This window comes from Balaenoptera musculus, chromosome 1 (genome assembly GCF_009873245.2).
Source record: "Balaenoptera musculus isolate JJ_BM4_2016_0621 chromosome 1, mBalMus1.pri.v3, whole genome shotgun sequence".
Classification (NCBI taxonomy): domain Eukaryota; kingdom Metazoa; phylum Chordata; class Mammalia; order Artiodactyla; family Balaenopteridae; genus Balaenoptera; species Balaenoptera musculus.
The window spans coordinates 369,298-389,415 of NC_045785.1; the positions used below are offsets into that span (position 1 = coordinate 369,298).

Consider the following 20,118-nt stretch of genomic DNA (forward strand, 5'->3'; position numbering starts at 1 on the left):
GCGAGGCTGCCTGGGTGGGGCGAAAGCCCAGGCGCAGGCGCGGGAGCGGCTGGGGGTGGGGGGGGCGTGACCAGGCTGGGTGCGCGGGCGCGCGCGGGCGCAGCCCCACGTGCCGTCCCAGTCCGCCTGGCGCTCCGCGGCGTCCGGTTCCGCCTGGCCCTCCGCCTGCCCCGATGCCGGGTCCGGCCTGGCCATGGGCGCGGGCTTAGTGCGGGCGCGCTACCTCGTGTACTTCCAGTATTTGGGCACGGACTTTAAGTACGTTCTCTGGGCCTCCCACCCGTGCCCGCAATCCCCTCGTGTAGCCCGGCGCCGCGGGGAGCACGCGAGCTCGAGCCGGAGAGCAGCCGACGGCCGGCGCCCGAGGGGTTGGAGGGAGCTAAGTTTAGGGCCCGCACCTCCGGCCTCGGGCCCCGGCCTTCCGGGGATGAAACGGCCGCCTTTGGCCGCAGAAGACGGGACGGGCGGGGTCCGGGGCGGGGCGGGGCGGGGCGGCCTCGCGCCCTAACCGCCGCCCGCCCTGCCCACAGCGGGGTCGCGGCAGTCAGGGGCGCCCAGCACGCCATCGGAGTCCAGAACTACCTGGAGGTGAGCTCCGCCGGCCCGCGCCAGGGAGGGGGGAGGGAGGAGGGCGACCCGGGGGAGGGGCAGATGGGAGCCCCGCCCGCGGCCTCTGTGCGCCCCCCCACCCCCCTCAGGAGGCCGCAGAGCGGCTGAACTCGGTGGTGCCGGTAAAGTTCACTATCTCCAGCCGCACGGATGCTGGGGTCCATGCCCTGAGCAACGCGGCGCACCTGGACGTCCAGCGCCGCTCAGGCCTGCCCCCCTTCTCCCCTGAAGTCCTGATGGAAGCCCTCAACACCCACCTGAGGCACCCGGCCATCCGGTAAGCACCTCTCTGCTCTCCCGTAACTCGTCCACTATGGTGGAGGCGGGAGGTGAAGAAGGACTCTGTATCTGGACAGAACTCCTTGGGGGTGATGGCAGAGATGCCAGGGTGTCACATGGACGGGGCAGGGGGTTATTCCTGGCCTTGTTCCCACAGGGTACTGCAGGCCTTCCGTGTGCCCAGCCACTTCCATGCCCGCCACGCAGCCACGTCCAGGACCTACCTGTACCGCCTGGTTACCGGCTGCCGCAGGCCTGACCAGCTGCCCGTGTTTGAACGAAACCGGTGCTGGGCGCTTCGGGCTGAGTGAGTGGGTGTGAAAGTGAGCCTGAGGGGTTTGCCAGGCTCGCCTGGCCGGCCATTCGCTCCTGACCACTCACCTGGCTCCCTGCAGCTGCTTAGACGTGGCTGCCATGCGGGAGGCCGCCCAGCACCTCCTGGGGACACATGATTTCAGGGCCTTCCAGTCGGCGGGCAGCCCGGCCACCAGCCCGGTGCGCACCCTGCGCCGAGCCTCCGTGTCCCCCGACCCTGCCGGCAGCCCCTTTGTCCTCCCCGAGGAGAGCAGGTGAGAAGGGCAGCCTACACCCTGGTCTGGAGGCTGCAAAGGCTGGATTTAGTTCCAGCACCTTCCCTGGTGGTGCACTGGGGGCTCCCTGGGCACCTGTCCAGCCTTGGGGGAGAAGGAGGTGCCGGTCAGCCGAGTGGTGTGGCCCCAACACCCGTGAGCCTGCAGCTGTGCCCTCCCCTGGGCTAGGGTCCTGCCAGGCCGGGGGGGCAGAGGGCAGAGAAGGCTGCCTGCCCTGCCAAGCTCACTGCCTCGTGGATGGATCCAGGCGGTCGGTGGAAAGACTCCACTGGGGGAGAAGCACCAGGCCAGTGGTTCGGGCCCAGGCTGGCAGGGGGTTGGTTCCACTGCCCCCAGCACTGTCCCAGGGGCCTCCGGCCAGACCGCAGCTACTGACTTCCAGAGCCTTCCCACTTAGGCCCAGCACTGAAGGGAGGAGGAACTTTGCACAGCCAGCTTCCAAGCCTCCGACTCCTGCTAAGGAGCCCAAGCCTCAGGGCCTGAGTCCCTGGGAGAGGAGCTGGCCACACCACCTCCCTCGCCGCCCCCGAGCCCACGCCAGGACCTCGGCCTCCTCCTGCAGCCAAGACCCCGGAGGCGCTGCTGTCCCCGCTCCCAAGCAGCAGTCCTCTGGCTTTAGTCTCCCTTCCACCGGTTTCATCTACAAGGGGTTGGGGGGGGAGTAGGTGGGGGCCCCTGGGGTGGGACGCGGGGAGACCACACTGGAGGGTTGAGGCTGCCCTGAGGCGCAGACCTCATGGACGCCTGTGTCCCCAGGCGGTTGCGGTTCTGGAGCCTGGAGTTTGAGAGCCAGTCCTTCCTATACAGACAGGTGGGCTGTGTCCTGGGGCCCTGCCGGGGGTGGGGCCTGGGGCTCAGGTGGCTGCAGCAGTCTTCACCTTGGGTCACAGGTGCGGAGAATGACATCTGTGCTGGTGGCCGTGGGGCTGGGGGCTTTGATGCCTGCTCAGGTGAAGGTGATTCTGGAGAGCCAGGACCCCCTGGGCAGGCACCAGAGCCGTGTGGCTCCCGCCCACGGCTTGTTCCTGAAGGCGGTGCTCTACGAGGGCTTCGGTAAGAGGTGGTGGCGTGGAGAAGTCCCTGCTTGTACCCTGTTGACTGACGGCCCCCTCCCAAGGCTGAGTCCTTGCCGCGGGAGGGGCTCTCAGGGGCAGTGCTGTCCCAGCAGCTGGGACTCCAGCCTGTGGCCGAGAGGAAAGCCAGAGCCCAGCAGCCCAAGCCCCAGCCTGGCCATGTGGGGAGGGAGGCTGAGAGGGCGTTCCAGAAGGCAGCAGAGGGTAGAGAGGGGCTTGAACTCTGGGGCGAAGGCAGGGGGCTCTGCAGTCCTGCTGAAGGCTCTGGCCTGGCCCCTGCAGAGACTGTCACGCCCCCAGGATGACCTGGGGTCTGTTCACAGGTCCTGCCTCTATGTGCCCTCAGAGTCCACAGCACGGAGGTCACAGGTGACCCCTGATACGCAGCAAGGTCAGGGCAGCCGTGGCACGCTAGGCCCAGCTGCTGGACGCTCCCAGCTCTGTACACCACCGTGCATCACACACGGACCACGGCAGGCCCCTGCCTCCTGTCAGCCTGGACCTGCCGCAAGTCCCCGCCTGCCCGGGTGGGCTGCCAGAGGTGGGGCGCAGGAGACAAGCGCAAGCACCGGAAAGCGAGACACGCAAACAGCCCGTGGTGGTTTTTACTGGAAATCAACACCCCGGGAGCCCCACCCCCATCTCCTGGGAGCCCAGGAGCAGAAATAAAAAGTGAAAAGCCCCCCAGGTCCGTTTCTTTCTTCGGCCAAAAGCAGCCACTCGGGCAGGTGTGTGGCACCATGGTCTCTGCACAGATGAGGGTCGCAGCCAGCTGTGGGCTCCACACCTGAGGACACGGGGAAGACCCAGGGTGCACGCGGTCCTGGCAGCGGGGCCTCAGCTGGCCTGGGGCAGGCCCTTCTTGAGCAGAGATGTGAGATAGCTTCCCAGCTCCTCGTCCTACAGCCACAGGCAAGAGGGGCCGTTGGTCCCGGTGAGGCAGCCCAGGGTAACGGGGTGACCCCACCAGTCCCTCACCTTACCTGGTAGGTCCAGGAGACCAGCAGCACCTTGGTGCCTGGGTCCTCCGAGTGGGCAGCGGCCTGAATGAGGATGGACTCCACGGTCACGGAGCCGTCAGGAAGGTGCTGCACGCAGTGGTCCTTGAGGACGCTGCGGGGAGGCACGGTGAGCCCCTGCTCGGCGCCCCCCCGGCACCCCGCCCCCAGGTCCGGAAGGCGTGGCCGCCGCGTCTACCTCTTCAGGTGGCTGTACACGCGCACGGCTGTCTCCTGCTCTTTGCGCGTGTCGTGCAGGTGCACACGGCAGGTGAAGCGCAGCTGGTGCTCGGCCAGGCCCAGCTCCTTGAGGGCCTGCTCTGAGGACACAAGCCGGAAGTTCTGTGGGGCAAGGGCAGGTCAGGGACGGCGGGGGCGGCCCCCACCGCCCCCAGTGATGGTGGGCACTCACACTGTCCTTCATGATCAGGGTGCCATGCAAGAGCCGGGGCTTCTTGGCGTCAGGGAGCAGCCCTGTGGGGAAGGGGCAGCGGTCGGAGCTGTCAGCGGGGCCACCTGCCCAGCAGCCGCCCCGCCCCCGCTCAGCGGGCCCGGCCGCTCACCCTGCGCCATCTCCCGCTTCAGCAGCCCCAGCGAGACGCCCACGGGGATGCTGGGGCTCGTGGGCAGCGTCACCGTCTCGCCGTTGGCCGGCATGTAGCAGCTGACCCCTGGGCCAGGGTGTGGAGAGAACCTCAGTCCAGGCTGGCGGGCCCCGCCTGCACCAACCCTGCCCGCATACCCTCCGTATCACCCAGCCCGCCCTGGCCTGGGCTGCCTACGGAATTCCTGCTCGATCTTCTGCTTCAGAAACTCCATCTTCTTGGCCTCGCCGTGCACCAACAGCACGTTCTCCGGCTCCGCCTGACCCACCAGCTGCATGATGCCCTTGGCGTCCGCGTGGGCGCTGAAGGACATGTACTCCACCTGCATCTTGACCTCCAGCTGCGGCATCACGGCAGGCAAGCCATCAGCACAGGCGGTGGCTCCGAGGGCCGCCCCCCCCCCCAAAGAGGGTCCACAGAGCTGGTGAGGGAGGGTGAGGACTCACCACCTGCCGCCCCTCCATCTCCAGCTTGCGCTGCCCGCTGAGGATCTTGTGGCCCACGGTGCCCTGCACGCAGTAGCCGGGCATGATGACCTGCAGGAGGGATGGACGGACGAGCAGCTCCCCTGCACCCCCTGCCTACCACCTCGGGGCTTCCTCCCGGGATGCTCCCCCCACCCGGCCCTCTGCCCACCTGAACCCAAACCCTTGGGGGAGGCCCCTCCCCCTTCCAGGCCCCACTGCAGACCAAGGCAGGCTCAGGGGTCTCAGCACAAGCCCGCCCAGGCCTGACCCCCGTGACGGCTACTCAGGAAGCCGGGGGCTTTCTTGCCTGGTGCAGACGGGCCAAGACACAGCAAGAGTCTGAGCCTGGGTCCGACACCAGTCCCCACGGTACTAAGCCTCCTCCTCCTCCTCCTGACAGCAGCAACATCCCCCCAGCCAGGGGGAGCCCCTGCCCCTCAACCTCACCAGCCCTCCAGGGAACCGGCCCTGGAGCCCAGACCCCTCACCATGTTCTTCTCGTTCCCTGCCCACTTCCTGAAGATCTGTAGGGACTGGCCGGCATGCAGCATCCCCGGGGTGGCAAACACGACCTTCGGGGCAGGTGTGGGGACAGTCAGGGCATCAGATGCCCCCCTGCCCTCAGCCTTCTGACCGCTGGTCTTCCCGGCACAGAGGCGCCCCGCTCCCCTGCGCGACTTGCTGGCAGGGCCCCGGCCCAGCAGAACCCCACCCCCAGCCGGCACTGGGCCGCACCATGGGGCCCGGGCTGTCGGCAAACGCCCGATCGAAGGCCTTGATGTGCTTGAACTCAAACATGTTCCTCTGCACAAAGGTCTTCCGGATCTTCTGGTTGGTCCAGGGGATGAAGAGCTTGTAGTAGTGGTTGGCCTTCTCCGTCAGGCCCGTGGAGAAGTAGATGGGGGCCTTCAGGTCCATGCGCTCCCTGTGGAGGACGGGGCTGGTGGGGAGGCTGCCGGGGCAGGGCTGGCCTGCAGCCCCCATGTGCCCTCAGCCTGGGCTGGGTCCAGTGCCAGGAAGGGCGCTCCCCACCCTCTCTCACCCCACAGCCAGCAGGGCAGGGCCTCCAGAGACCGTCCCGGCCACACCTACCAGAAGGTCTCCAGCAGGATGCAGAGCTCCTGAGCGCGGCCCAGCGCAAACACGGGGATCAGCACCTGCAGGGGGTGGGGGTGGGGGTGGGAGGCCAGCTCGGGAGAAACCCCTGGCCACGCCGCCCAGCCACCGAGTCCACAGCTGTGCACAGTGGCGGACAGTGGCTCCCTGTGGCCACCTTCTGAGAAGAGCAGCCCTGCCAGCAGCTCTGATGGCCGGAGGCCCCATGCAGACTGCGGCAGCCCCCACATTCTGTCCCAGCACAGCCTGCCCAGCAGTGACGATGGTGGACGCTCTGGCCAGCCCTTCACTGGGATCTGAGACACGAGCGGTAGATGAGCCCCCGCTAAAGGGTCTTCAGGGGAATTTGTCTTCCCAGTGCTGAGCAAACCTTCCTCTCTCTGTGCCCAGAACACAGCACCCCTGCCCCTGACCACATGCCGGGGCAGCCGAAAGACCCGTGCAGCGTGGCCAGAGGCACACAGCCAGCCCCGCCTGGGGCACCCGCCGCCCACCAGCTACCTTCCCGCCACGCTCCACGGTCTCATGGACCTTCTTTAGGAAGTCTCGCTCCCGGCAGCGCTTAGAGTCTCGGATGGTGGTGGCGTACGTGGATTCTGTGATGAGCAGGTTGGGGCGGCACTTGTCAATCCAGGCGGCTCTAGAACACAGGGGTGTGTGGCCAGAGTGGACAGTCCACACGGTGGCGAGGCTGTACACAGCCATGGCCCTCCTGGACCCTCCAGCAGGCAGCCTGCCTCCTCTGCACAGGCCCAGGCCGCCGTCGAATGACACAGGCAGCACTTGAGGGGACAGGAGAACACCCGGGGACAATGACCCGCAGACGGCTCCGGAAGCCGGCACACCCCTCAGGGTCCCTGTACCCCTGGGGGGACCCGCCCAATAGGATGAAACAAATGTACTGGCCTACTTACCCCAAATGCCGGTCTGGGGTCATGTTATAATCTCCCTGGCAAAGAATGTGGCAATGAGGAGGGTGCCTCCTTCCTCTGCCCGGCCAGCCAGCCCTTCCTGTGCCCCGAGTGCTTCCACTGACCGTGTACACCACAGACTCTGAGCCCACTTTAATCTGGAACATGGCCGCCCCCAGCACGTGGCCCGCATAGTAAGCCTTGATTTCCAGCTCATCGTCCACCTACAGAAAAGAGGGCTGACCTCAGGTCTGCAGGCTGTGCCGAGCAGAGGGCAGAGGGGCAGGGAGGTGGAGCCTGGGGCAGTGGTGGGCGCAAGTTGATGACATCATTCTAGCCTTTCATCATCCCTGTTTTTTCATACACGACATCCAGTTCTCAATCAAAAGCAGACACAAGAGATGAGACAATAGGGATGGAAAGAAGAGGAACAACAGTCCAGAGAAGCAGATACAGGGCTCCTGGAGTTTTCAGACACAGGCTTTAAAAGGATTGTGATTAAAATTTTCAGAGAGAGAAAGAATTAAGAATGTTGGCAAAAAACTAGAAACTATTAAAAACAGTGGAAACTGTAAAACCAGAGACTATAATAACCCAAGTTAAGGATTCAAAAGAGCCATACTATCCCAGGCAACCTATATATTCAATGTAATCCTTATCAAAATACCAGTGGCATTTTTCACAGAACTGAAACAAATAATTTTAAAATTTGTGTGGAAACACAAAAGATGCCAAATAGCCACAAGAATCCTAACAAAAAACGGAGCTGAAGGAATCACGCTCCCTGACTTTATACTACAAAGCTACAGTCATCAAAACTGCATGGTAAAGGAAATCGGAGCTGGAACAATCAGGCTCCCTGACTTCAGAGTATACTACAAAGCTACAGTAATCAAAATAGTATGGTACTGGCACAAAAACAGAAATATAGATCAATGGAACAGGACAGAAAGCCCAGGAATAAACCCACGCACCTATGGTCAATTAATCTATGACAAAAGAGACAAGAATATACAATGGAGAAAAGACAGTTTCTTCAATAAATAGTGCTAGGAAAACTGGACAGCTACATATAAAAGAATGAAATTAGAACATTCTCTAACACCATACACGAAAATAAACTCAAAATGGATTAAAGACCTAAATGTAAGACCAAATACTATAAAACTCCTAGAAGAAAACATAGGCAGAACACTCTGACATAAATAGCAACGGTATTTTTTTTGGATCCACCTCCTACAGTAATGGAAATAAAAACAAACAAATGGAACCTAATTAAATTAAAAGCTTTTGCACAGGGACTTCCCTGGTGGCACAGTGGTTAAGACTCCGCGCTCCCAATGCAGGGGAACCGGGTTCGATCCCTGGTCGGGGAACTAGATCCCCCATCCATGCCGCAACTAAGAGTTCACACGCCACAACTAAGGAGCTGGCGAGCTGCAACTAAGGAGCCCACCTGCCACAAGTTAAGACCCGGCATAACCAAGTAAATAATTAATTAATTTTTTTAAAAAAGGATTCTCTGTTATTAAAAAAAAAACAAAACAAACAAACTTTTACACAGCAAAGGAAACCATAAACAAAACAAAGACAACCTACAGAATAGGAGAAAACATCTGCGTATGATGTAACCAAAAGCGTATTAATCTCCAAAATATACAAACAGCTCATGCAGCGCCATATCAAAAAAACAAACAACCCAATCAAAAAATGGAAGGAAGATCTAAACAGACATACAGATGACCAAGAGGCACATGAAAAGATGCTCAACACCACTAATTAATACAGAAATGCAGGGACTTCCCTGATGGCACAGTGGTTTAGAATCCGAGCTCCCAATGCAGGGGGCCTGGGTTCGATCCCTGATCAGGGAACTAGACCCCACATGCATGCCGCAACTAAGAGTTTGCATGCCACAACTAAGGAGCCCGCTGGCCACAACTAAGGAGCACATGTGCTGCAACTAAGGAGCAGGCGAGCCACATCTAAGGAGCCCACCGGCCGCGACTAAGACCAGGTGCAACCAAATAAATAAATAAATAAAATATATTTTTTTAAAAACACAGAAATGCAAATCAAAACTACAATGAGGGGGGCTTCCCTGGTGGCTCAGTGGTTAAGAATCCACCTGCCAATGCAGGGGACACGGGTTCGAGCCCTGGTCTGGGAAGATCCCACATGCCGTGGAGCAACGAAGCCCATGTGCCACAACTACTGAGCCTGCGCTCTAGAGCCCGCGAGCCACAAATACTGAGCCCACGTGCCACAACTACTGAAGCCCGTGCGCCTAGAGCCCGTGCTCCAGAACAAGAGAAGCCATGGTAATGAAAGGCCTGCGCACCTCAACGAAAAGTAGCCCCCGCTCGCCGCAACTAGAGAAAACCCGCACGCAGCAACGAAAACCCAAAGCAGCCAAAAATAAAATAAATAAATAAATTCTAAAAAATTAAAAATAAGAACAATGAGGTACCACCTCACACTGGTCAAAATGGTCATCATCAAAAAGTCTACAAATAATAAACGCTGGAGAGGGTGTGGAGAAAAGGGAACCGTCCTACACCGTTGGTGGGAATGTAAAATGGTGCAGCCACTACAGAGAACAGTATGGAGATTCCTCAAAAAACTAAAAATAGAGTTGCCATATGATCCTGCAACCCTACTCCTGGGCATATATCCAGAGAAAACCATTATTCGAAAAGATAAATGGACCCCAACGTTCACTGCAGTGCTATTTACGATAGCCAAGATATGGAAGCAACCTAAATGACCATCGACAAATGAATGGACAAAGAAGATGTGGTACAAGGACTTCCCTGGTGGTCCAGTGGTTAAGGATCCACCTGCCAATGCAGGGGACATGGGTTCGATCCCTGGTCCAGGAAGATCCCACATGCCGCGGAGCAACTTAAGCCCATGCGCCACAACTACTGAGCCTGCAAGCCACAGCTACTGAGCCCACGTGCCTAGAGCCTGTGCTCCGTAACAAGAGAAGCCCCCGCAATGAGAAGCTGACGCACCGCAGTGAAGAGTAGCCCCACTCACCACAACTAGAAAAAACCCGCATGGAGCAACAAAGACCCAGCGCAGCCGGGGCGGGGGAGGGAGAAAAAGGGACCTCCCTGGCGGTCCAGTGGTTAAGACTTCACCTTCCAGTGCAGGGGGTGTAGGTTCGATCCCTGGTCGGGGAGCTAAGATCCCACGTGCCTCGTGGCTAAAGAACCAAAAACCATAAAAAACAGAAGCAATATTGTAACAAATTCAATAAAGACTTTAAAGATGTTCCACGTCGAAAGAAAAACAATCTAAAAAAAAAAAAAAAAAGAAGCTGTGGTACATATATACAGTGGAATACTACTCAGCCATTAAAAAATGAAATCTTGCCATTTACAGCAACATGGATGGACTTGGAAGGTATTATGCTAAGTGAAATAAGTCAGACAGAAAGACAAATACTGTATGATATCACTTATGTGTGAAATCTAAAAAATACAACAAACTAGTGAATGTAACAAAAAGGAAACAGAGTCACAGACGTAGAGAACAAACTACAAGTGGGGAGAAGGAGGAGAGGAAAGGCAAGACAGAGGTGGGGGATTAAGAGGTACAAGCTATTACACACAAAATAAGCTACGAGGATATACTGTACTACAGGGAATATAGCCAATATTTTATAGTAACTATAAATGGAGCATAACCTTTGAAACCTGTGAATCACTATGTTGTCCACCTATAACATATAATATTGTAAATCAATTATATATCAATTAAAAAAAAGAATTCAACAGACAAATTTAACAACCACTTACATATAACCAAAAAGAGAATTGACGAACTAAAATATCTAGTGGAGGCTATCCAGCATGAAGCACAGAAAGACAAAAGGACGATGAAGGCTCTGGAGAAGCAAGACCTACATTCGGCCTGGAGAGAGCAATGGGCAGACCCGGAGGCCTCAAACCTGAGCACGCGCAACAGGACGAGAACAGGTGGGGCCAGCATAGCACCCCGCCGAAGTCCACAGGAAAGGACATAATCCCACAAGCAGCCAGAGAAAAGATTCTCTTCCAAACAGCAGATGGGAAGACACATTCAAAATACTGATAGTAAACGCTGCCCTAGAATTCCGAACCTAAGGGGAAAAGTCTTCAACATTTGCAGACAAATAAAATTTGAGAGCATTCATCACCAGCAGATCCACAATGGTGTCCTTCATCCCAAATACAAAGTGAAGAACACAGGCAGTAGAGGGGAACAGCAGGAAAAGCAAACAGAGACGGCGCCTGGCAAATCTGACTTTACCAGCATCAGCGGTGAGGTCCCAGGGGTCTCGCACGCTGAGGGAATTAAAATACATGGAAACAAGAGCCAGAGAGTCAGGGGAGGAGTAAATGCATTTGAGGTGCTCTGAGGCTCTTGCATTGTCCAGGAAAGAGGCAAAAGCTCCAAGTACCTTAGAGCTGTGTTGTCATGGATGTGTTTTGTAATCTCTACCACTACGAAAATTATAAAACAATATTTAATTACTTACCAAATAAAAGGAGAAATAGAGTTTTTAAAAGTCAATCCAGAAAAAGGCAATAAAGGAAATAAAGCATAGAACAGGCAGCACAAATAAGAAGCAAATGGTAGGAGGATACAGCTAAATCCCAAATATTACCCATACAGTCCAAACCCTCCACCTACAGGACCGGTTATCAGGCTGGATTAAACCCAAACTACTTAAAACGTGACGCAGAAAGAGAGAAAGTACAAAGATGGGCAAGGATGCCCCGTGCAAACGCTAACTAAAGGCGGGGGAGGGGGAACGGTGACCCGTTCACCAGAAAGGTGGGCTCAAAGGTAAGAGTGTCCTTGAGGAGAAATGCACTACTTCATCTCGACAAAAGGTTCAACCAGGATAAGACGACCCCAAATGTTAGACACGTGGTAACAAGCAAAACCCAGACTCTGAGAAGAAGCAGACAACTCCGCGAGCCTTGTGATAAATTTCTCCACATCTGATGTCTCTTTCCTGCCTCCTCGCTGGCCCGCGGACAACCGTCACCGAGCCACAGCCCACACTCCGGTCTGCGTCCCGCCCAGCCTGCCCCCCCGCCCCGGCCCCGTCGTGCTCACGTGGCACAGGTGCCCTCTCCCGCCTCTTCAGTGCGCTCAAGCAGAGCCGGGGAGCAGCAGAGGCCCTGCCGAGTGCTGCATCCGCCTCTGGGCAGCTCCCCGCCGGCAACAAAGCGGGGTGGGGGGGGGGCCTGACCTGCACCGTCTGGTGGAGGTGGACGGCCACCACCTTCTTCATACAGTCCTTGATCATCTGGGACGTGAAGAAGTTGGCCTCGCCCTTCTTGTCAACGGCAATCTTGCGGTAGTCCTCCAGCAGGATGGGGCAGATCGCCTGGGTGGGCTGGGTCATGTAGATGGGCCCGTCGTAGCCCACCATCTCGCTGAAGTAGGGCAGCGCCCCGCAGTGGTCCAGGTGGAAGTGGCTAGGGAAGCAACACGGGTCAGCCCGGCAGGCCCTCCGCACCCCCCCGGGGCACCCGTCCCCTCGCTCCTCGCTGGCTGAGGGCCTGCTGTGCGCCAGACGCCGCCCCGAGAGCAGCGGAGCAAGAGGGAGCAGAGGGGACAGCGCGCTGTGGTCCTGGGACTCAGCGCCTGAGCGTCTAGCGATGCCACCAACAAGCCGTGACTCTGGGGTCAGCCTCACGCTCCAGGGAGGAACAAGGAGGGGCTCAGGGGGACACATATCAGGCGTCGCCATTTGGGTGGGTGGGCGGGTCCTGGGGAAGGCGCCCACCTGATGATCACGCAGTCCAGGAAGTCAGTCAGCCGGCCGCTGCGGGTGATGTAAGAAAAGTCGGGGAAGCGCCTCTGTGGGGGGAGGGGAAGCGTCAGGATGCCACCGGGGCTCAGGAGACACTGGGACAGCTGGGGCTGCGGGCACGGCCCCCGGGGGTCAGGCTGAACCTGACCCCCACATCCCCACCCTGCAGGCCCACTGAGACCGCCAACGGCTCAGAGCCTCGGAGCGTGCAGGGAGGGGGTCAGCTGCCCAGCTGGTACCTGAGCCGGCAGCCCCGATCTGGTACAGACCGGCCCCACGCCGGTGCCCCACCTTGCCCCCCTCTGTGGGTCAGAGCCTGAGACTCCGAGGCCCGGGTCCACGTTGGTCATGCCAGGGAGCAGGCTGGGTGGCAGCCGCCCGCCCGAGGGACTCACGTCGTCGCTGAAGCCCATGTGCATCCCGCAATCCAGCATGACGTTCTTGCCCGCAATGGAGACCAGGATGCAGCTTCGGCCCACGTCCTGGCCAGCCCCTGAATGGGAGGACGGGTGAGAGGGGCCGCCACGCTCCTCTCCCCGCAACTGCCCTTGCGAGGATGGCCCCAGCCCCAAGGCCAAGGCCCAGCCGCCTGCTCCAGACCCCGAAAGGACCCTCTGGGCCCTGGCCCTGCAGAACCCTCTGCGGCTGCTGTGTGGACGACGTGTGAGGTGAGAAGCATTGCCACCTCTGCACACGGGCAAGGGAAACGCACAGGGAGGGGACAAGGCACCAAGGCCACCTTGGACCCTTCCCCATGGCGCCTCCAGCCCTCCAGCCGCGGGCCCTGCCTCTCACCTCTCGCAGCAGGGGCCCACAGGCTAGAGGCCGGGAGCTGAGTAAGGGGTGCTGGACTGTGGTCCCAGCGCTCAAGAGAGGCAAGCCAGGGCTCCCTGGGGCCTCACCACCCCTCCCAAAACCTTAGCTGGAGCCACATCTGAGCTGTGACCACCAGCCACCTCCTGGTGGTGCCACTGCAGAGGGACACCATGTGGCTTTAGCCCAGCCACGGGGAAACATGGCCCTAGCTGTTCAGCAATGACCAACTAGAGTGGCCGCAGTGCAGACGCCCCACCACTGGGCCCCCTCAGGTACCCCCAGCCCAGACCTTAACCCGAATCCCATCCACAGTCCTGACCTCCAAGCCCTGCCCAGATGCTCCAGGCCCAGCGGGGCATATCCCGGCCACCTCATACGGCCATCTGTCACCTCCTCTAGGGTCTGGGGGCCCAGAAGGAAAGGGACACAGCCTCACAAGGCCCGATGACAGCAAATGACCTATTTTTCATCTTGGATCCTACAAGCCTCCCTCTGCAAGGAACCTTCTGAACCTTCTGTTAGCACCACATACACCAGGGTGACCAGGCCACCGCCCAAAGCGGGCTGCAGCTGGTCCTCAAGAAGCTTCAGTCACCTGTGACAACGGCAGGTGAGAGCAGCCACGAGCTTCACCTGTGTGCCTCAGGCAGCCCAGCCACAGACAGCGGCCTCGAGGTCTCTCACAGGCCTGCTGCCCCCACCAGGATGTGAGCTCCCTGAGGGCAGGGTCTCAGCCTGCTTCCTATTGCACCTCCAGCACCAAGCCATGCCCCGCTCAGAGGCACTGCAGATATGTGTGGGAGGGAGAAGGGCCGCCCCTCTTCACAGACAAGGATGTGAAGTCCCAGAAGTCACGGGATCCGCCCACGGCACATGACTCCTAAGCGTGGGGCCAGGGACAGTTTTCCGGACTCCGGAGCTCAGCTCTGAGGCACTGGCCGCCTGCTCCCAACAGGAACACCCACAACAATCCCAGGGAGTAAAGATAGTGGCCCGAACTGGGCAGGAGAGGTGGGGACAGAGCCTGGGACACACAGGAGGGTGGGAAGAAAACAAGGAGACACGTGGCCGCAGGGAGTTTAGGTTCCAGGTGTGGTGTGTGTGTGTGTGTGTGTGTGTCCAAGAACACGGACAATTACCACCTAGATAAACTTGCATTCGGGGAGATCAGCGCCTCGGGGAAAAGTAAGGCAGGGAAGGGCACACAAACTTCCAGGCCTCCCAGAGAAGACGAATTCCGAGCAGGGTGGAGAGGGAGAGCTGGGATGAGAGGGGCAGCTGTGCAAAGGCCCTGTGGTGGGAGAGACCAAGGGGGTCGAGAGGCAGAAACTGGCAAAGGCAGATGGTGAAGCAGAAGTAGTTCTGCTCTGATGGTGCTGTGGCTGAGTGACCTTGGGGGCACACCCAGGTGCAGATCTGGGGTAGACGAAGCAGTAAAAAGATAGGATCATTCAAGAATGAGCGGTGACGGAGCAACTAAGCCCGTGCGCCACAACTACTGAGCCTGCGCTCTAGAGCCCGTGAGCCACAACTACTGAGTCCGTGTGCCACAACTACGGAAGCCCGCGTGCCTAGAGCCCGTGCTCCACAACAAGAGAAGCCACCACAATGAGAAGCCCACGCACTGCAACCAAGAGTAGACCCCGCTCGCCACAACTAGAGAAAGCCCGCGCCCAACAATGAAGACCCAACGCAATCAAATAAATAAATAATAAATAAATAAATAAACCTTAAAAAAAAAAAAAAGAGGATGAGCGGTGAGAAAGGGGCCACCTGGGAAAGAGTCAGGCTGGAAAGAGGATCCTGCAGAGGCCCCTGGAGAAGAACCAGGCGCGGGGAGAGCGCGGGGCTGAAGCAGCCAGAGGAGACCCGGAGCCAACAGCTAGGAGAGGCCGTGGGGGTGACGACACCTTTAGTGGGGTAGGATGTGCGCTGTGACCCAGCAGGCCAGGGGCAGGGGTGTTCACTGCAGCTGTCAACAGCTCAGTGTCCACGCTGGGGGCTGGGTGGGCTACTTTGAGGAGAGCTCACCACAAAAGAAAGGATGTGGAGCTGCGGGGGACATCCCTAGGAGAAGATGCTTCCAACTCACGGCCAGGGCAGGGGGCAGGTTCCCGAAAAGCCCCTGGCACGTGTGCACGGAGACCCCCAGCTGTTTCTGATTCTGAGCGATCTTTCCTCCTTCGCACTGTTCTGTACTGTTTGAGCCTTTAAACTGTGCACTTACATCTTTTGCAAAAAGCAAAGTTTTGGGATGCTGTTTTTTTTTTTTTAACGCTGCGGCGGTCAAGTAAAACAAGGGCTGACTTGGGGTGGACCGCAAACGGGTAAACGGGTAAACGGAGGCTGCAGGGAAGTGGGACGCGAGACAGATGGAGGAGGTGGAAGGGCAGGAAGTGGCGAGGATGCAGAAGCAGAAGAAAGGCGCCCTAAGCACCGGCTCCGGGCAGGGGGCCGCGCGCCGAGGACGACACGTCCCGGGGTCCCCGGCCCTCCGAGCCTCCCACCGGCCTTCTTCGGGCGCTCCTCCCCCGCCGCGCCGCACTCACCCAGGGGCGTGACCCTGATCTCGGGCATCCTGTCGGGCGCGCTCAGCGAGCCGGCGGGACCACCACTGCCTCACGAAACCCTGGCGCCTGCATCCCGGACGCCGCCATGCGCCTCCGACTCGCGGCGACGCACTGCGCAAGCGCAACCCCAAAGGCGCCAGCTTCCGGCGCGCCCGACGGAAACGCGGGCCCGCGCATCGGACCTTCTGATTGGGCGGCCGGCAGCCAATCCCGGGCGGTGGGACGGTGGCCGGGGGCGGGGCCGCGGCCTCCACGGCGGCTGCGCGGCGCAGGTGAGAGGCGGCGGCGCAGGTGAGAGGCGGCGGCGCAGGTGAGCCGGACGCGATGGGGGTGAGCCGGCTACGGTGGGGTCGAGCTGGCGCCGGGGAAACCCAGCCCAACCGAACCGGGCGTGGGAGGGGGCGGCCGAGGACCCGGCTCCTGCGCTGGCCCGGACTCCGGGCCCCTGACCCATCCCTGGGCCTCAGCTGGAGCAGGACCCACCCGAGCCCCGGGTCCCAGCTCGGCGCCACCCGGAGCCCCCTTAGTAGGCAAGACTTGCAGAACTTCCCGGACAGGGCCCCGCTCCCACCCGCTGGGGCTGGGGTGCTGGAGGGTTGCCCCCTTTTTCCTGGGGTCCCTCAGCTTGGTGCCAGCCACAGGGCTCCGGTGCTCAGGCCGGCCTCAGGACGAGCCCTGACCTTGGGACCGTGGACTGCCCCTGGGGGAGCCTTGGCGGTGCCCTGCATCACCTTCCCAGAGCTGGCAGGCTGCCCGCCCCCGGCCGCGCCGCCCCTGCCCTTCCTGTTGTTTCCGAGCTCTGAAAGGCTGCTGGTACCTCCTGTTGGCTGCTGGCTCAGGTTCTGGGCAGGAAGTCCAGGCCCACAGGATGTCTGGTGACCAGGAAGGTAGCCCTGAGGGCCTCAGAGGCCATCTGCTTGGTGGACAGAAGACTGAGGGCCTGAGAAAGGGTAGGGGTGTTCTGGAAACCTCCGGAGTGTTACCTCCCTGAGGCCAGGCCCGGCTGTCCCCCACACCTGAGGACAGGGTGAGCTCACCTCTGGGCACTCCACCCAGTGCCAGGCATGCGGCCGAGCCGTGGGGCCTGCAGGGCCTCAGCAACACCTACTGGGCCCCATCAGATGCTCCCAGCAGCCTGGGTAGTGGGCAGGGAAGGGTGTGCGGGCCCATTTTCCCCAAAGATGTAGGACAGGGTCTTAGAACAGTGCACGAATTGCTCGCAGAGTGGAAGGCAGACCCTGCCCAGGCACACGAGTGCGCTCTCCTGGCTGAGCTTTCACCACACCTCGGGCGACCGGGCTCCCACAGTGCTCCCAGCACCAAGAGCACAGGGACCCTCATGCCGCCCAAAGGGGTGAGAGCTTGTCCTGTACATGAGGTGAGACACAGCTGAGTCCCCAGGGCCTGTCAGAGCCACACCGCAGTGCAGGCCCCAGGCACCCAGGGAGGCAGGGGCTGAGGTGCCCAGCGGCACCCACTAACACTTGGGCACTTGGGTGTTTGTGGAGTGACTATATGAATGTCAGCAGAATCCAGAGCAGGCGTCTGGCCTGGGGCACTTCTGGACTCCCTGGGGCTGGGGGAGGGCCTGTGGTCCAGCTGCCCTTCTGTGTGGGATGGGCACAGTTACAGTAGGAGTGAGAAGACTCGTGTCTGTCCATCTGTCGGCAAATGCTGACCCCGCAGCCTCTGCTCTGGTTGTTGCGATGCAGCTTCAAGCAAGGAAGGGCGTGGCCCTCCGGCTTCAGCCCACAGTCTGTCTCTCCATGGTGCTTATCCTTTTACCTACTGTGTTGGACTTCCTGTCTTTGTTATTATCACACATACACACGCACACACACACACACACACACACACACACCTGCCACTAGGATGTCGCCTCAGCGGGGCCGGGCTGTCGGTCTCACTCACAGTGCACTGGAGTGGGCGCCTGGCTCTGGGTGGGGACTCAGCACATACTTCTCCAGTTACTAGGAACAGACATACACTCAAGAGAGACAGACTATAAACAAGCAAGAAAACCTGAGCAGAGATGCCTCCCGCAAGTGAGACGTGGTAGTGGTTTGACAAGTCTGAGTGTCAGGGGGGCTGTGCTGAGAGCTGTGGGCCGTGTGCCCGGCAAAGGGCCCGGCTGGGCCAGGCCCATGTGTCTGCGAGTGTGTGACCCGAGCAGAGCAAGGTGGGCTCCTGGGGAGGAGGGGCTGGCCTGGGGATGGGGGTTACTGTGGGCCTTCACTGGGGAGCAGCGGGGCCCCAGCTGTTTCTTTCCAGCTGCCCCTCCCTCCCTCCCCGAAGTAGCGGCCCAGGGAGGGAGCCTCCTCGCCGGGAGACGACCCACAGCCTGACTCCCTGTGTTTCAGCTCCTGCGGAAATGGATGACTTGGAGTCAGAGTTTAATCTGAAAGTCGTCCTGGTCAGTTTCAAGCAGTGTCTCAATGAGAAGGAAGAGGTGCTGCTGGACCACTACCTCGCCAGCTGGAGGGGGCTGGTCAGGTGCGTGCGAGGGCCTTTCCTGGCCACGCGTCCCACTTGCATCCCGCCGGCACTTGTAGGCACCTGCCGGCCCGGTGCTGGTCGGCTGTCCTCCCTCGCGGCCCAGAAGGTGGGGGGCGCTCTCCCCCGCACCCGCAGCTGAGCGCCTGCCTCCCTCGCGCAGGTTCCTGAACAGCCTGGGCACCATCTTCTCGTTCATCTCCAAGGACGTGGTGGCGAAGCTGCAGATCATGGAGCAGCTGTGCGGTGGCCCCCAGCGGGAGCACTACGGCACCCTGCAGGCCATGGTGGCCTACGAGGTGGGCAGCCAGCTGGTGGACCTGGAGCGGCGCTCCCGCCACCCCGACTCGGGCTGCCGGACGGTGCTGCGGCTGCACCGCGCCCTGCACTGGCTGCAGCTCTTCCTGGAGGGCGTCCGCACCAGCCCTGAAGACGCGCGCACCGCCGCGCTCTGCACTGACTCTTACCACGCCTCGCTGGCCGCCTACCACCCCTGGATCATCCGCCGGGCCGTCACCGTGGCCTTCTGTGCACTGCCCACACGCAAGGTCTTCCTGGAGACCATGAATGTGGGGTCCCCCGAGCAGGCCGTGGAGATGCTGGGCGAGGCCCTGCCCTTCATTGAACGCGTCTACGACATCTCCCAGAGGCTCTACGCCGAGCACGCCCTGCTGGACCTACCCTAGGGGCTGGCGGGCCCAGGTGGGGTGGGCTTCCCCTAATCCAGAGCTGGGTGGGGGCAGCCGGGACCCATCAGTCCCACTGTGGAACTTTCTGGGTCCCCCTGTGAGCTGAGCTTGTCGGGAGCCACTCAGAGCCTCCAGCCACTGCAGGCAGGCTTCACGGAGAAGGCAGACGCTGGCCGTCTGCTCCACGCCCGGCCTCTCCTTTGCCCGAGCACCTCATCTTTACCCTCAGCTAAGTTACACCCGTGTCCAGTCAGGCCTCTCCCGGGTGGATGAAGTGCAGGAAGCAGGCAGTGGGGGGCAGGATCAGGGCTCATGGAAAAGCTGCCCCTGCCTGGGGGTCAAGTCTGTGAGCTACGGGGAGTCATGGGGCCCAGGACGCAGTGTCTGCCCAGCTGGGCTGCCTTGGGCCCCTCTGTAACGGCTGGCTGTCCCCAGGACAGGGAGAGAGTCCTGGGCAGGGGTCAGCACTGCAGGCTTTCTCCCCGCCCCTCGCCGCCTCCTCAGTCAGGGGCCCACGTGTCCTCGGCAGTGACAGCAGGACCTGAAGCCCCGAGGGAAGGCCTGCCCTGCTGCCACCGCCCTGCACACATGCCAGCGGCCGCCTGCAGCCTAGAGTCTGCACAGCACAGCCCGAGAGCCCCCAGGATCCCAGGACTCCTCTGGGCCAGTGCTGGCCTCTCCCTCCCCAGCATCCAGCGAGATGCCATGTTCCCTCTTCCCTGCCCCTTACTGCTCCATCCCTGTGGAGCTCAGGAGACCCAGGATGACATAGCACAAGGGAGGGGGCCTCGACCGCTTTGCCTCAGTGACAGGCTGGCAGGTGGCCACACCCAGCCCGGCCATCACCCAGTGCTTGGGGGCCTGGCCCCACCCGCTGCCTCTTCGCTGTGAGGCCAGGACCTCAGGTGCCAAGGGGACATTATTCACCATGAAGCAAATGTACATAAGTGCAAGCTTTCAGGCACCCTTAGAAGCTGTAATACGGGTGATGGGTTTTCCAAAATAAATAAACTGCACTTAGCAGAACTACTGCTCTCCAGGACGGGGGCGTTGGGTGTGCCAGGCACCTGCTGCCAGGCAGTCA

The 20,118-nt window shown here is 60.2% G+C and overlaps 3 protein-coding genes across 12 annotated transcripts; 2 read left to right on the top strand and 1 right to left on the bottom strand.

Annotated features, from left to right (window-relative positions):
- The first annotated feature begins 44 nt into the window (after positions 1-44).
- Positions 45-3,233, top strand: PUSL1 (pseudouridine synthase like 1). 6 transcript variants are annotated; one of them, XM_036845191.1, is made up of 8 exons: positions 46-258; positions 531-588; positions 699-886; positions 1,046-1,195; positions 1,284-1,457; positions 2,235-2,289; positions 2,369-2,531; positions 2,898-3,233. In XM_036845191.1, exons 1-8 carry the CDS (start codon positions 194-196, stop codon positions 3,218-3,220), a joined length of 1,176 nt encoding a protein of 391 aa, XP_036701086.1. In that variant the 5' UTR covers positions 46-193; the 3' UTR covers positions 3,221-3,233. The 6 variants fall into 6 exon arrangements, with proteins under 6 accessions (XP_036701069.1, XP_036701078.1, XP_036701086.1 ...); XM_036845218.1 differs by having other exon boundaries at positions 47-258; positions 2,875-3,070; XM_036845174.1 differs by having other exon boundaries at positions 45-258; positions 2,369-3,233.
- Positions 3,132-15,981, bottom strand: INTS11 (integrator complex subunit 11). Of its 3 annotated transcripts, none has more exons than XM_036845163.1 (17): positions 15,832-15,981; positions 12,862-12,959; positions 12,440-12,513; positions 11,900-12,128; positions 6,774-6,872; positions 6,652-6,686; positions 6,269-6,377; positions 5,714-5,778; positions 5,357-5,546; positions 5,110-5,193; positions 4,601-4,690; positions 4,332-4,494; positions 4,113-4,220; positions 3,962-4,023; positions 3,749-3,891; positions 3,535-3,664; positions 3,132-3,451 (listed from the first exon to the last, which is right to left on the bottom strand). In XM_036845163.1, exons 1-17 carry the CDS (start codon positions 15,857-15,859, stop codon positions 3,389-3,391), a joined length of 1,770 nt encoding a protein of 589 aa, XP_036701058.1. In that variant the 5' UTR covers positions 15,860-15,981; the 3' UTR covers positions 3,132-3,388. The 3 variants fall into 3 exon arrangements, with proteins under 3 accessions (XP_036701058.1, XP_036701042.1, XP_036701052.1); XM_036845157.1 differs by having other exon boundaries at positions 3,141-3,451; positions 6,239-6,377; XM_036845147.1 differs by having other exon boundaries at positions 6,239-6,377; positions 6,652-6,872.
- A 117-nt stretch (positions 15,982-16,098) lies between these two features.
- Positions 16,099-20,060, top strand: LOC118893596 (ceramide-1-phosphate transfer protein). 3 transcript variants are annotated; one of them, XM_036849312.1, is made up of 3 exons: positions 16,099-16,162; positions 18,213-18,345; positions 18,509-20,060. In XM_036849312.1, the coding sequence occupies exons 2-3, from the start codon at positions 18,224-18,226 to the stop codon at positions 19,029-19,031; spliced, it is 645 nt and encodes a 214-aa protein (XP_036705207.1). In that variant the 5' UTR covers positions 16,099-16,162; positions 18,213-18,223; the 3' UTR covers positions 19,032-20,060. The 3 variants fall into 3 exon arrangements, with proteins under 3 accessions (XP_036705207.1, XP_036705227.1, XP_036705217.1); XM_036849332.1 differs by having other exon boundaries at positions 16,122-16,143; XM_036849322.1 differs by having other exon boundaries at positions 16,127-16,182.
- Positions 20,061-20,118: the final 58 nt, after the last annotated feature.

Excerpts from the sequence above, each read along its gene's own strand:
- INTS11 (XM_036845147.1), bottom strand. The coding sequence starts at position 15,859 with ATGCCCGAGATCAGGGTCACGCCCCTGG. Across the intron at positions 12,514-12,861 it reads ACATGGGCTTCAGCGACGAC|AGGCGCTTCCCCGACTTTTC; the intron begins GTGAGTCCCTCG and ends CTCCCCCCACAG. Across the intron at positions 12,129-12,439 it reads CTGGACTGCGTGATCATCAG|CCACTTCCACCTGGACCACT; the intron begins GTGGGCGCCTTC and ends TTGCTTCCCTAG.
- LOC118893596 (XM_036849312.1), top strand. The coding sequence starts at position 18,224 with ATGGATGACTTGGAGTCAGAGTTTAATCTGAAAGTCGTCCTGGTCAGT. Across the intron at positions 18,346-18,508 it reads AGCTGGAGGGGGCTGGTCAG|GTTCCTGAACAGCCTGGGCA; the intron begins GTGCGTGCGAGG and ends TCCCTCGCGCAG.
- PUSL1 (XM_036845174.1), top strand. The coding sequence starts at position 194 with ATGGGCGCGGGCTTAGTGCGGGCGCGCTACCTCGTGTACTTCCAGTAT. Across the intron at positions 259-530 it reads TATTTGGGCACGGACTTTAA|CGGGGTCGCGGCAGTCAGGG; the intron begins GTACGTTCTCTG and ends CCCTGCCCACAG. Across the intron at positions 1,196-1,283 it reads TGCTGGGCGCTTCGGGCTGA|CTGCTTAGACGTGGCTGCCA; the intron begins GTGAGTGGGTGT and ends GGCTCCCTGCAG.